General features: G+C 42.1%; 1 protein-coding gene across 6 annotated transcripts in view; it reads left to right on the top strand.

Annotated features, from left to right (window-relative positions):
- The window catches only part of Rab3-GEF (Rab3 GDP-GTP exchange factor), a 97,360-nt gene that overhangs the window by 62,911 nt on the left and 19,397 nt on the right, over nt 1–15,052 (top strand). For 4 of the 6 annotated variants that reach the window (XM_065228679.1, XM_065228680.1, XM_065228677.1 and 1 more), the window contains 10 exons: nt 1,859–1,974; nt 2,041–3,328; nt 3,508–3,579; nt 3,710–4,462; nt 4,525–4,725; nt 4,786–5,025; nt 5,336–5,470; nt 5,748–6,257; nt 6,322–6,594; nt 6,655–6,822. In XM_065228679.1, the coding sequence (XP_065084751.1) occupies nt 1,859–1,974; nt 2,041–3,328; nt 3,508–3,579; nt 3,710–4,462; nt 4,525–4,725; nt 4,786–5,025; nt 5,336–5,470; nt 5,748–6,257; nt 6,322–6,594; nt 6,655–6,822 (3,756 nt within the window). The remainder of the gene's footprint in view (nt 1–1,858; nt 1,975–2,040; nt 3,329–3,507; nt 3,580–3,709; nt 4,463–4,524; nt 4,726–4,785; nt 5,026–5,335; nt 5,471–5,747; nt 6,258–6,321; nt 6,595–6,654; nt 6,823–15,052) is intronic. The other 2 variants (XM_065228681.1, XM_065228682.1) reach the window with 2 other exon arrangements.

Raw genomic sequence — 15,052 nt, 5'->3', positions numbered from 1 at the left:
TATTAAATTAAATTTTAACCTAGATGCTCCAGCTACTACAGTAGCTTACCAGCCTGAATTGTTATGATGTATATCTAAGTGTTTTAACATTATTTCTGCCTTGGAAATTCAGTATTTTAAACAGGTTTTCTATACCTGCATGTCAGTATAACAATAGACATCTTAAAACTAAAAACTAAAACTAAATTTTATCTAAAGTCTCAACATTCAAAATTATGTGTACTTCGGTAGTACTGTACGAGGGAGGCAATATCAAAATTATCTGCAGAACTGTGTTCTGAATCCTTTGAAGACAACAGTTGCTGTTCAATGTCAAGTGATTGAGGTTACCTCCATTACCGTTGGCCTGCCGTCACCTTTTTGTATGCTGCCCATCAAACATTGGAAGCAGCTTATTCAAGCAGAAATATGCTTATTCAGCTAAAATATGGATTATTCCGCCGTTAATCAGCTCAAATGGTTTGTTAAGTGGGCATTTGAAGCCTCTCGTCATATGGTCGTTTCCGTCCTCCTTTTTGCAGAGCATGCACCTCGGTTGCTTCGGGTAGTCTCTAACAGATCTGTCAAGGTATTTGCAATTCCTCGTCTGGTGACCGAAGCCCATGCTAAGAATTATTCCTTTTGCTCAGTAACCCGAGGGGCGAGCACACTTACCTCCCAACCTTAACTTTGCCCGTTTCCAACAGCTTGTCGAAAGTCATATCGCCACCGATTGCGCGCCACTGCCATCCTCATCCGGATTGACATCGGTACATCTCGCAGATCTCAGGGTACCTGTAACGCACTTCTCAGCTTCTATTCTATTGTGATTTCGTTCAGATCCCAACACTCGACCACTACACTATCTCCTAGGATAGAGTCCATACTCCTAGTTCCTTCACTTTGGATCCTCTCACACTTTCCGGAAAAGTGCTGCATACGTCGTTTTGTCCTTAGCTCGATCCGAATCGATTGCCTTCACGCCTTGGTTGTTGAATAGCACCCCGTGACCTCGGAGAATGAATTGGCTCATACTCAAAGAACATCTTTGAACATCGCTGGAATGCGTTATTCACATTATTTGGCTAAAAGCGAAGACATCATATCAAGAAACCTTTCTTCTGAGGATGTAATCTTTGCTATCAAATTCGTTCGAAGCATTTACCTTTGAGCGACAGATGACGCGATTGTACCTGTCTCATAGCGTTCGTATGAGAAAATGGAAGAGTTGCCAGTCTTCTTGATTTGTTGTCTTCGCTAAAAGATTGACTAAACTAGTCTCGTTTTCGCTTGGCACTATCTAACAATGTGCTCGCATCTTTGCATAAATTCGTAACAACGTAGCCATTTACACTAGTCATCTGAACGATTTGAACAGTGCAACAGAAACCTGCAACAGAAATATCCAATGAGACCGTAGACTCCGTAGCAAATGCACAACTGAATCATAAACTCATCTTTTCGTTGGAATACCACAGAACCCTGTTAGTTTGAAAAGCTAAAATTGTAATTAATCGGAGCTCATTTAAAATTTGTTTAACTGGTACCTCTTCTGCCTTATGGCGTAACGCACCAGTGTTGTAGTAGTACTTCTTCAACCAGTTCTATATAAGCACCGTTAAATTGCCATTTTTGCTATTCAAACTAACGGGGTTCTACGGTAGTTTTGCTTGCCAATTAATTGAACCAAAGTTGTGCCAGCGTGGTTCCGTATGATCACTGTCAAAAGCACTGCTTACTTTTTTTTTCTTTAGAATCTATATCTGCTTAGTTTTATGCACCTTCAGATGTCACTAGTATAGAGCTTCGCGTTAAAAGAAACCCCTTTCGTAAACAGACTCACATACTAACATTCTCTATTCCGTCCCGTTATCAACAGGCTATAACTTCCATGACGACAAGCAATCAAGCTAGCACGGCGCCGTCTGGCCTTATGATCAGCCAGCCCGGTTCCAATCGTGAGAGCTTCAGCGGAACAAGCATTCCTCCTCAAACGTACGCCTGAACGCCCCATTACAGTAATTTCATAATTCTCTAATCGGACCTTTTTTTGCCTTGTAGTTTCCCTCAGCCTTTACAAGTGCCAGGATCAGCAAGCAATAGCCAACGGAGCTCGTTTTCCGGTGCGGTGGGGATATCTCGTCAACCGAGTCCCGTTGGACCACCGCAACCGAACCCCTTCCTGTACGGTACAGATGTGGATTCGGTGGACGTGGCGACCCGGGTCGCAATGGTACGGTTCTTCAACTCACAAAATACACTTGCCAACTTTACGGAACACACTCGCACGCTCCGTCTCTATCCGAGACCTGTGGTGGCGTTCCAAATCAACAGTTTTCTACGTTCCCGACCCAGGGCATCCGCCTTCCTGAATCGGTTTGCACGAACTCAAGCCGTTGAATGGTTGGCCGAGTGGTCGCTAACTCCTAACAATGTAGCATTTCTGAGAGTGCAAACAGGGGTGCTAGATCCGGCCCAGGTTGGTGACAAACCGAAGTGGTACGCGCATACGTTAACTCCTATCAAGTTCCCCGTATGGGACAATAGCGGCTCGTTGAATAGTGCTCTGAAGGGTATGCAGCAGCTTGAAAACCAGCCAACAGACGAAAGTGGTTCGGACTCGGAAAATGCGGAAAGTACTAGTTCGTCGTATTCGTCGTTGAGTGATTTCGTTTCCGAAATAGCATCATCAGACCTTTCACCGAGCTTGCACGATGTCTACGGGAATCAACATCACGTACACGTGGCACCGAAAACCCTATCTTCCAATCTCGATCCGAAGTTGGTGTATCGACCACCGAGCTCTTTGCGCTATCCAGATGGCATGAAACCTCCGCAAGCAGAACCTGGCGATACGGATCGCCCGGATTCACCGGCATCAACATCGTCCAGCCGATCGGATCTCAGTAGTCCTCCAGATTCGGAATTCGAGTTTAACCCAAAAGCGCGGAGCGAAGTACAGGTGCCCCCAAAACCGGCCAAGGAAACGCAGGGTAGCTTCGAAAACGAATCCGATTCGAATTCAACGACTACGCCAAAGACGATCGTATCGAAAGAAAGCAGTGGTTCCCTGGATGCGGAAGGGAAACGAAATAGGCTGGGAAAGATTCCGCCACCTTTGTCTCCAAACCTTGCACGACAACAAAGTGGGAGCAACATGCTAGCCAGAACATCCAGTTCGGGGTCGACTGGTTCTAGTGGTCATCCACCATCGCTAGGATCAGCCGGATCGCAACGTCAGAGCTCTCAAGGATCATTGTTTGAGGTCTTGACTTCACAGGCGAAGGAATTGGTGCGCGAAACGACCCGGCAAAGTAGTCAGGATGGATTACTGGCTCACGTTGACAAGGTAAGGCAGTTACTCTTAACGGGTGGCATGAAACTCTTTCTGTGTCTTTTCGATGTGTTCACCTATCTACCAAACGCCCTGTTTTCTTTATCTTTCCCCTTATCGATGTGCCTTTTCGGTTTGCCCCTTCCACCAACGAAAACACAAAATCACAACAACAAAACACCACACAACGACAGTTTAAAGAACAAGCGAAAGAGTTCAAGGAGCATGCGGAAGAGGAAATGAAAATACTCGCTCCACTGGAACAGGTTTGTAGTCGATACACGGTTTTTGAGTTTTAGATAGAATCTCTTATAACCAATAGATGTCGTTTTCTGCATGCTTATTAAGCAAAATATGAGCGAATAGATGTTGAATATTTGTTTCTCCTTTATCCAGCTAACGCTACAAGCAAAGAAAGCCGCCGAAGAAGCATCCAAGCAGGCCTTGGAAGCTTCAAAGCAAGCGGCTGGAGTCAGCAAGAACACACTCGACGATCTGACCTACGTGGGCAAGTCAACGCTAGGTGATCTGACGAAAACGGCTAAGGAAGCAGCCGCTAAAAAGGGTATACACCTTCACCAAGGTAACCAGCAGAATCTACAGGGCCAGCAGACAGTTTCCTCATCTGGTAGTGCCACAGTGGCTACCACGAACCAATCGCTGTTGTCGTCGATCACCAGCGACTTTAATGGGATCGCCCAGTCTACGTCGAGTATGTTCTCGGACTTGTTCGGCAGTAAACAGAGCAAACATACTAGCCAACAGCAGGTGCGATCAGCTGCTAGTAGCGTACAGTCTAGTCCAGGTCAAACTCAAACTAAAATTAAGGATAAGCTATCGTTTGATTCATTCCCCGGTCGAAAGAGCTTGGCAGAACGTACTCCACTCATCAAACATTCGGGGCCGAAGCAAACGCAGGAGGAGATCCAACGAATACAGAATGCAGAACGGTCATCAAGTAACTCGGAAAACCAAGCATTCTTGAAGGACTTGGTCAACCAGGTACTCGCGGGCGAGGGAGTTGGTTGGCTGAAGCTGAATCGTCTTAAGAAGTTGATGGAGGATGAATCGTATCGAATGTTAGTGCTTGGAAAGTTGAACAAGACTTTGGAACGGAAGATCGGGCCCGATGATCACATCGACGATGTGGTAAGTGGGAAAAGGTATATTTTCAAAGAGATTCTTAGCTAACCGAGATTTTTGAGTTACAGTGCATAACGAAGCATGTTTACAAGGGGACACTCAAATGTTTGCTGGCTATTACCCATGGGCTGGAAAACACGGTTGCAAACTTCGGGCTTGGAGGAATGGCATCTGTGTTCCAAATGATGGAGATTGCTCATACACACTACTGGAGTAAAGACCTGACAGATAATACGGGTGACCTGTCGGCCAGCTTGCTGTCAAGTCGGGTGAGTGTAGAAGGTTCCCGAAGTTAGGAATAGATTACTAATTTCTGTTGAACTCTCTAGTCCGTCAGTCCAATGGGAAGTCGAGAGAATCTTCGATCACCACCAAGTCCGTCGGAACCGGGAGACTGGAGCTCCGTGGTAGGATCCCGTAAAAATTCTTCCGTACTAAACGAACCTGTGATATTGCGTCGACCGTCGGAGAATGACAACGATAATCAATCAACGACCGAGATGTTCAAGGATATGTTAACTCAAAAGCGAAATATGCTGCTCAGCAAACTAACCTCTTTTGATTCTGAGGTGAGTTGGGTATTCCTGTTTTTTTCTCGATCGAGTTAGCTTCATTTTTCTATCTCTATTACGTCTATCTGTAAAAAGGCATTTTCAAGTTTGAGTTCACGAGTCAAAATTGTGCTTCATATAACCGTTAGTAGTTTGATCCTAGATCCACGATTGGGTAATCCCTCGAAAGACAATCTCTATTCCATCCCGTATTAGTTTGTGATCTCCAGTTGTAAATGTGTGTTTTCTTGAATGTTTGTGTTTCTTGCCCCGTATCACTCACCACGAACGCAACCACCGACCTCGTCAAAATTGCGCTCCTATGCAGCCTGGCGGTGGAGTTCACGGATCGTCCGGTGCGCTGTCCGTGGCCAGTGATGTGCTACCACAGCAACACTCCGGAGGATCGTTGATACCGTCCATCTCTTGCCGGTCGACCGTTTCCGATACGGAGTACGAGAAAGTAAGTGCTATCAGTACTCTGGCAAGTACGTGTCAGTCATTGTGGAGTTGCAGCCATGTGACGATCAACGAGCAAAGAGCTGAACTGCATTGATCGTTACATTAGCCTAGTCTCTTTAGCGGCTGTTTAGATTGGTAGAATTTTTTTGCTTAAAACGTTCTGTGCAGCGATATTAAATTCGATCAAAAGCTTTCTGAATGATTTGTAAAAATATTCACATAAATAACCGGAATTATTCCAGCAAAACCCGTAACGAACACTTTATTCCTCGTTTAAGCTTCCAAAGGGATCATCAACCCTGAAGGACGCCAAGAAGATGGCTGGTGGTTTGTTCACTGGCAAGTCATCCCTCAGCGCTGGTTTCCGTTACACTGGTGGAAGCCTGATTCCTACGTCGAACTCGCCTTCGCCAGATGCTCCACGAGTCTACCTGTTCGAAGGACTGCTCGGTAAGGAGCGATCCAACGTGTGGGATCAGATGCAGTTTTGGGAAGATGCCTTTCTGGATGCGGTCAGTCAGGAACGTGACATGATCGGCATGGATCAAGGTCCCGGAGAGATGATGGAACGGTACAAATCACTCTCGGAATCAGAACGCAAGCGGTTGGAACATGACGAAGATCGACTGCTGTCTACGATGCTGTACAATCTGACGGCGATTTTGGTGATGTTGAATTGTAACAAATTGGAGATCAAACGAAAAGTTCGGCGATTACTTGGCAAAAGCCATATCGGATTGATCTACGCTCAGGAAGTGAACCTGTTGTTGGATCAGATCAACAATTTGGTAATTCTTCATTTGAAAGCTTGTCAGAACGTTCGCTTCATGGCTTATCTTTCTCCTTCTACAGCATGGCAACGACATTGATTTGAAACCTCTGGGTTCAAGACTTCTCCATCGACAGAGTTTCACCGTTCACCAGGGTATAGATACGACTGGTCCGTTGCGGTTTATGGAAGTTCGGGACGATGGGTTGGTGCTGCGGTCGGTCAATGGAACGATCGTGGAGCGATGGTGGTTCGAACGGTTGGTCAATATGACCTATTCACCCAAGACTCGCGTTCTGTGTCTCTGGCGTCGGAATGGCGGTCAAACCCAGCTGCAAAAATACTACACGAGAAAGGTATTGTTGCGATTGTTTTCAGTAGTAAAAGTCAACTGATTTTTGGGGAATTCGTTTCAGTGCAAGGAACTGTACACTGCCATCAAGGAAGCCATGGAACGCAATGGATGTACCGGTCAGGGACCCGAGCTGGGCGGTGAGTTTCCGGTACAGGATCTGAATACCGGCGAAGGAGGGCTGATGCAGATCTGCTTGGAAGGTGTGGGACTTTTGTTTGCCAATAGCAAGGTGAGATTGATGGTTTTGAATTTGTATTTTATGTGGAGACATCTCTTCTTTTTTGGATCTATCTAAGCTCTTTTTCTCTCTGTTATTCTCTCTATACTTACCATACTCGATTATTGCTACTTATTTCAATTTATATTTGTTTCGTAATATATCAATGGTGATTGTGTCTAAATATGATATCTTATATTAGAGAAACCGCGATACCGAACTGGTTAAAAGTACATATCAACTGCAAATTTGATGATTGAGTCATACATTTAAAAGGAAACGAATTTGAGTAGATTCTCTCATCCAATAGTTTGACTTGATGTTTGAAAATAGTCCGGTTGCTGCAATTGAATGTTATGATTATAAATAATTTTGGTAACATACTTTTCAAAGTACATTTCAAGGTAGTGGACTTTCGTAGTATAATCTAAAGAGACTAGAATAAACAAAGAGACGCCATATTACGACTGGAATTCCAATGTATATGTCACTTTTATTCATCAGATTCAATCGAACACTAGACCTGTCAAACTAGTTTTTTTGTGACTGTTAATGTAGAAGTATTGCTTTCTGCTTCATTCATTTGAATCAAATTGATTACCTACTCCAACGCAAAATCAACACGATGACTAGAAAAAAAGTTAAGCGGAATTTGAGCAATGACAGTGCGACGCGTATCGGCTACCATGGTTGCTAGATGTGAAAAGATCAGATGACGTCTCTTTGTTTATTCTATTCTCTTTAGTTTAATTATTTGCAACAAGTTCAAAATCATGAATTCAACTACAGCAAATTCTTCCGTGAATCGATATCAAAGAGTGTATCGGCCTGAAGAAATATGAAGTGCATTTTACTTTTAGTCAATATTAGGTCTGTATGATGACACAGCTTGCACTAACTCGAACTTGCCCGTACTTACTCGGATTTTTAGTCAAAAATGACTGTCAAACCTACCGCAACCGAAAACAGTGGACCCCGGTTATCTAACCGTTTTTAATCTGAACACTTTTTAATTTGAACCCCACTAATTTGCACGCCGCGCAAACCAAAAATTGCTCAAACGTCATTCAGTACCTATAGACTTCTCTGACGTTTGTGAATTTCACAAGTATCAGTGCAGAACTTTGGGTAAATTCAAAGGTTTTCTTGCACTAATACTTATAATTTACCCAAAGTTCTGCGCTAATACTTGTACATTTCACAAACGTCAGGGAAGTCTATATGGAATATAGAGAAAAGTGAAATGGAACGCAGATTCAAGACAAAACAGCAAATAAGGCTGCCAGAAACATGCATTCCTGATAGGGTTACTAGAAGTTAAAATCAAAAATGAACACCGTTAATATGCATGAAGTGCCGTTCAGATTAGCGGGGTTCCACGGTACGACCTTGTTCGATTTTCTTGTCTCAATGAACACCCATTTGATCAAATTTTCAATTTTCTTTTATTAGGAGTGAAATAACTTTAAAAAAATACTTGCTATGTGGTTGAAACAGCTCACACTATTTAGTGCGAGTTAGTTCTACCTGATTGAACTAAGTAGAGATTTTGACATAAGACCACGTGAATTTGTTAGAAGAACAAGAAGAAACGATTCTACACACTTATATCGTTTTCGTTTTTGATACACTACACCGGTGTAGTGTAAGCAGCAGTAAGCGTGAGTCATTAACAGCTTACCATCATTTGTTTGTAAACAAAGGTGCAATCGATTGATGAATCTACGCGAAACTGCACCAGTGCATGCGACACCTAGGTTTGAAATCCAAAACCAGTGATGATATTCTAAAAAATATTCCATACTATTTGATAGGTAGCAAAACGTCATTATCAATTTTTCAATTTCTTCACGTCCACGAGACAGTTACGGTCAGTTGACTTTTTTTGTTTACCAAGAACTTATGACAGATCACAGTAGAACCACCGACAAACCGACATGAAACTCAAACTTAACTGTTGATCGAGAATCCATAACGGCGGATTCAAATGTGCAGCGATCCCATTTGTCAAAACCATAGAAATTTGCTAATTTCAAATAACAGACTGTAGTGGTAATTTTTATACGATAGTGGTAAGGGAAAACAATAGTTGCAATTTCCAAACCTACGACTGGATGAGCTTCCTTCAAATAACAACTGAAGTGCGGTAAAAAATCGGTAGAACTGTTTCAAACACACAGTTGGTACTTGAGCGGGTCGGTTTTCATCTCTTTTTGCCAGTGGTGGGGACACACACACCCCTCACCATCCCTCTCCAAAGGGGGAGCTTGGTGAAGAGAGATGAAAAAACCGATTTGTACCTTCCTTAAAAGTTGTCCTAGCTCGCTTCTCTAATATCTATATACAATCTTCACACTGCCGTACTCTAACGGAACTATCAACTCTATGCTTTCATCTACTCCATCTATCGTATAAAAATTACCACTACAGTCTGTTATTTGAAATTAGCATCTTCAACTATGTAAATCGTTGACTTCACGTAGAAGTAATACTAAAAACATATAGTCAAAGCATAGAAATTTGTTATCTAGATAAAACAAAAATTGCCCGGAAGAGAATAGACACGAACCAACTAGCTATCAGTTCCACAGAGAAACGTCTCTTGGATCACCTTATTGTCTCCTCTTCTCTTAGGTTCTTCTCTAAAAGCCACGTGGTCTTATGTCAAAATCTCTACCGAGTTCAACCTGATAGAACTAACTCGCACTAAACAGTGTGAGGTCATTCAACCACATCGCATTCGGTTGTGTTTTGGTCGAATGAACACCAACACGAGCAACACGAATTAGGTTGAATCGTCTGAATAAACGCCAAGAGATGACATTATACAAAGCTATCATTGACACAAAGGATATTGACTCATGGAGGTTTCACTGCACACAGCAAAAAACTAATTTTGATATTATATCAAAGTGGATGGTACTTCAATCATAGAGGTAACTCTAAGACCAGAAGGTCCCGAAGAAACGTGCTCAACTTTTTGACTCAGCTCTGGTACTCTCTTCGGTCCCAAGCTAATCGATGCACCCCTCGGAACATAGGAAAATCCACGAACCCCTCATTTTATCTGGCGAATCAAAACAAACATAGTGTAGTACTAGAAGTTCGACTAGAATGAGGTACGCTTATAGATTTACTTGGAACCAATAGGCTAGTCAAGTAGTGAGCCAATTTAAAATCGTTAGTTTTCACCGGTTGCTTCAATCGTGTCAAAAATATGGTGTAATATTACTTGCCAAAAAGGACAAAATTATCATTAATACAGTGCATGAACTGACGTTGCGCTGCTTTTACTGCATTTGTTTATTGTTGTGGCCATAACAATTTCATGCGATTTTCGACAAGATTGAAGTGTATCCTTTTGGATGTAATATTAAAATTTATTTTTTGCTGTGCATAACTGTCTGAACAGGTACTTAGTATAGGTTTTGGGTGAGGATATTCATCGTACAGTTTGCACAACTTAACGGGAAATATTGAACTTGTAGCCAGCTGATCAAATATTTTAATTCATACCATTACTGCGTTCATTACATTACATCAGAAGTGAATCCACGTTTAAATATTTGGGCAGATGAACATTTTTCAGTCTACTATTTTCTTACAAGAAATGAAGTATTAGTATTAGTAGCTATCTTAAATTTATGATAAAGATTCAGAACACAAATTGAAAATCATCCAGTGATTCAGTTTTTCTTGGATCATTGTAGTTCAGCATTCCGTATTATTAAGCTTCAATGCTGATTCAGCAGAGCACGATGTTACTGGTTACTGGAAGAAGTGACATTCAAATAGGAAATATCCATAAAAAAGTGTCTAACCACCAATATCGATTCTTCACATTTATTCGTCACCGAATAATCGTTTCACCGATATGTGCATATATTGAAGGGTCTTCGAGACATTTTCACAAACCGGAAGTCGCCATATTAGTTTTCGGTCTGCCATATTGGATCTCAGAACTGCACCGGATATCGATTTTTGACATCTAATCGTCAACCTCGTTCCATAGATACATATATTGTAGGGTCTTCGAGACATTTTCACAAAGCGGAAGTCACCATCCGCCATATCGCATCTCAAAATTGAACCCCCATATCACAGACGATGAGACAATACACATTGAATATTTTTCAATATGAAACATCGTCGCTAAAACACTACCGCCATCTGTTGAGTATACTGTGATGGGTAGTACCAACCGGTGGAAACTAACGATTTAAATTGGCTCACACTGGACTAGCATATTGGTCCCAAGTACATCTATAGGCGTACCCCATTCTAGTCGAAATTCTAGTACTACACTATGTTTGTTTTGATTCGCTATGAAAGATTGACTGATAAAATGAGGGGTTCGTGGATTTTCCTATGTTTCGAGGGGTGCATCGATTAGCTTGGGACCGAAGAGAGTACCAGAGCTGAGCCAAAAAGTTGAGCACGTTTCTTAGGGACCTTCTGGCAGTACACTGAACAGATGGTGGTAGTGTGTAAACGTCAAACGCAAGGGTTATTGACTATTCGCGCCACAGATGGTGGTACTACCAACTAAAAACTTTTAAATTGACCGTTAAATGCGTGTTCGGTGAACAAATTGCCAGAGTGATGTCTGTTTGTCTGTGCCCAAATGGTCCTATATTGGATTTCGGTCCGCCATATTGGATCTCAAAATTGCACCGGATACCGATTGTTGACATCTACTCGTCAACTCCATTCCGTAGATACCCATATTGTAGGGTCTTCGAGGCATTTTCACTAGCCGGAAGTCACCATCTTGGATTTCGGTCTGCAATCTCTGAAGACATCCTCTAGCATGAATTCAAAAGTGTAAACTTTCCGGAAATCACCGAGTTTCTGAAACTTATACGCCACCATTTCCATGAATTTATGGTCCTTCTCATATTTGGTTAACGATTAAGTTAACGCGTTAACGTTGACGTTGAATCAACGCTGATCGCTAACGTTAACGTTGACTCAACGTAAACGATGCTATCAGCCCACTGTTGTCCGAAACGGCAATTCAGCGGGAATATATTATTTATTCCGTTTCTATTCATTTTAGGGGCTTTGTGAAGTTGTTTATAATTAAATGCGCCTTCTTTTTTATAAAAAATATGATGAGAGAGTGCACTAATACTCGACACACTGAAGAAGTCTGCACATTGTAGACGAAATACGCGTATCTGTCAAGGATAAGCAAATAAGGTAGTGGATTTAAATGGAAATCGTTCCACTAAGACGCCCACATTCATCTGGATAAAAAATATGATTAGTGTGGCCTTTATTTTAACTTTATTCAGAAATCTAGCATTTGACGTAGGACTACGTCTTTGTGGACTATTCTGGAGTGAAAAACAAAAATTTGACTAACAAAATAGTGTTAAATTTTAAACGCTTATAACTTGATCATTTATTGTTGGATTTAAATTTTGTTCACAGCATTTTATTCAAAATTGATGTAAGATTTGTTTGGTATAAAGATTATAGTAAACTTTTGAAAATTGATCAGGTTGCAATCAACCAACTATGTGCTGGCTTGTTATGACTATCGAGAGAACAGAGAGAGACGACCGGCTGCGAGGTTATAAAACAGCTTACTTGTACTATTTGCTTCAGATCGTCTGGGGATGTGACGTTTTTCACATCCTTAGACACCGTACATGGCCGATGAGACTAATTAAACATTAAGTAGGATTTATCTCGTTGCGTGCTGAAACCTTCTTCCGACCTGGCTGGTTTTGCGTTGAGACCCATTTGCAGATATTCGTAAATTCCGCACGTTTTGGACAAGACTTGCTGGTAGCCCGATGAGTTGCACCACAATTGGCGCATTGTGGATCAGCGTCCTCCATCCTTTCGCATACTTCGGGTGCATGTTGCTTGCCACAATCGTTGCAACGATGAGCCATTTGGAAAGTTTTGGTCCCATGCCCAAACATGAGTTTGAGCATTGGGTAACGTTACGGTGGCGAGGTTCATAACGGTCCCGATTGACCACGATGTGGAAAAGGGCCCAAATGTACTGAAGGTCCTTCAGATACGTTGAGTTTCGCTCGAGGTGGACCAAATACAGCTTGTCACGTTGCTTATGGGAGGTGTCGTGCCGATTAATTTTGAAGACTTGGATCGGCTTCAGACCGTTCTCCTTCAGTTCCTCCGACAGCGCAGCGGTTTCTTTGTCGGGTAGACCACGCAGGACCACCTTGAGCAGCTTGTCTGTCTCGATATATTGGGAGAAATACTCCACTTTTTTTCTGTTTCAACAGCTGTTCAACGGCCTTGTAGTGGTTCTTTGCTGGAACCATCAGCTTGATACCATCAGTGCACATGCGCATGGTGCACTTCAATCCTTTCCCGATGTATGAGCCCAGGAGAGAATCGTTTTACGAGGAATAGAGGTACTTTCTCCTTCTTTTCAATTTCCAGCTATTTGCCCTTTCCTACACTGAAAAAAGTTTTCATATAGTTTCCATTGGGAACGCACATGATATTTTTCCAATAACAAATTTAATGATTTTTATCTGAAATTCACATAACATTCACATGATCACATGAATTCTATGTGATAAATCACATAAACTTCATTGGACACATAAGGTTCATGTGATTACGTGGTGCGATTCCCAATTATGAGATCACATGAAAGTTATGTGAAATTCTAATGGATATTTTCCATCGGAAATGTGATTTATTTGTTGAGTGTAGAATGGCGTACCGGTTGTTCGAAAGCAACTTTTTTGATGCTGAGCGTTGGTGATTTCCTGTCGGGGACGCTTTCCAGACGAGCTTGCAATCGCATCATCACGTGGTGTTTTTCCCATACTGGGATCGAACGATGTTTCGCTAAACACTGCGAAAAAAAAGGCGCAAAACAAGGGGTATTAAACTCTGCACACGTTAAGCTGTGCGGAGTGCTTTAGCTGTGCCTAAACCTGTGCCTACGGTGTGCCAAATGAGCCGAAATATGTTAATCAAGACGTCAATATCCCATGAGTTTGGCAACCCTGAATTGATAATGACTTTTGTAATGTTTAATGTTTACATCGTTTTGTTTCTTGCATTTTCTCAGAAAATGCTGATGTAAGCACTATATTCCTTTGAAACTACGAATTAAATTGAAGCTATGCTTCTTGTCTCCGATTTATAAAGGCCGTCCGAATCCACATCCTTAAGACGACCCAAATTCTCCAATTGTGCGACCAAACGACGTGATGATATTCTCTCTAATCTTGGATGGAAGACCACTAAGGCAATGCGTCAGTTCTTGTCAAAGCTTGTCAACCGAAAAGTTGCAAAGGGAACGTGAAGCCAAACGCACCAAGGAAGTCCGTAAAGTAGAAAAGGGACTTAAGGAGGGTTTCTCCAGGGGGAACTCAAACCCGTGGATAGGAAGCATTTGGATTCGGCGTGTATTTGTTGGTTTTAAATTTTTAACTTAGTTATAAAGTCTTTCTGTTTTGCTTGGGGATTAGCCCTTTATTCCTCAGTTCTATGGAAAAGTACGATGAATTTTCTCCAATTGTGTCACCAGTACTGAAAGATTACTTTTTAGAAGCATTTTCAATAAACAGTGAGTTTGATTTTGAACTGAATAATGATAATTCCACGGTTCACATTATTCATTTATCTGACCGCTGGCAAATTACCTAGCTCGAATATTCAACGCCTCGGATATAATTGTTCCGGTTTTGTCATCCTTCTGGTTTAGTTCAGCATGGAATGATTGAGAGGTGGCGGGTTCTTAGAGTTTGTGACAGTATCTGTAATAGGTACGTGAAAAAGCGTCACTTCGGGGGGTTGGAAGGGAAGGGGGATAGCATAGCATAGCATAAACCAGGTTGCACAATGTCGTAGGTGGTACGAGCTCTAGACTGTTGTTAAGAAGGAGACCCACCTTCATCCGTTAGATAGTAATTTGTGATTAACTACCACCTCTTAGATAAAGGATGTGTCTCCCTCCAATAGACCAGAGCTGTCCTGGCCACGACGTTGCATCTGGTGGGGAAAGGGGAGGAATGTTTTTTTTTGTCTCTGTTCGGGACCTAACACTACTGCGCCCAGTAATTTGATCTATTGTAGTATATCCCGTGTCCTTAGTTTAGTGCATGTCGTATTACTCCATCACTATTGGGAAATGATGAAGTATTCGATTTTTTTTTTTTACAGTTGTCATTCTTGCATTTATCGCAAGGATCCGACTCTAATTGAAAGGTTCCGCTATTTATACCCTTCGGAGTGTTGAAAC

The sequence above is a fragment of the Ochlerotatus camptorhynchus genome, unplaced genomic scaffold, assembly GCF_037179485.1.
Source record: "Ochlerotatus camptorhynchus isolate MF236.1 unplaced genomic scaffold, CSIRO-AGI_Acam_v1.1 ptg000300l, whole genome shotgun sequence".
In the NCBI taxonomy this organism is placed as follows: domain Eukaryota; kingdom Metazoa; phylum Arthropoda; class Insecta; order Diptera; family Culicidae; genus Ochlerotatus; species Ochlerotatus camptorhynchus.
The sequence above is the reverse complement of the archived record's forward strand: the minus strand, read 5'-3'. Positions and strand labels throughout refer to the sequence as shown.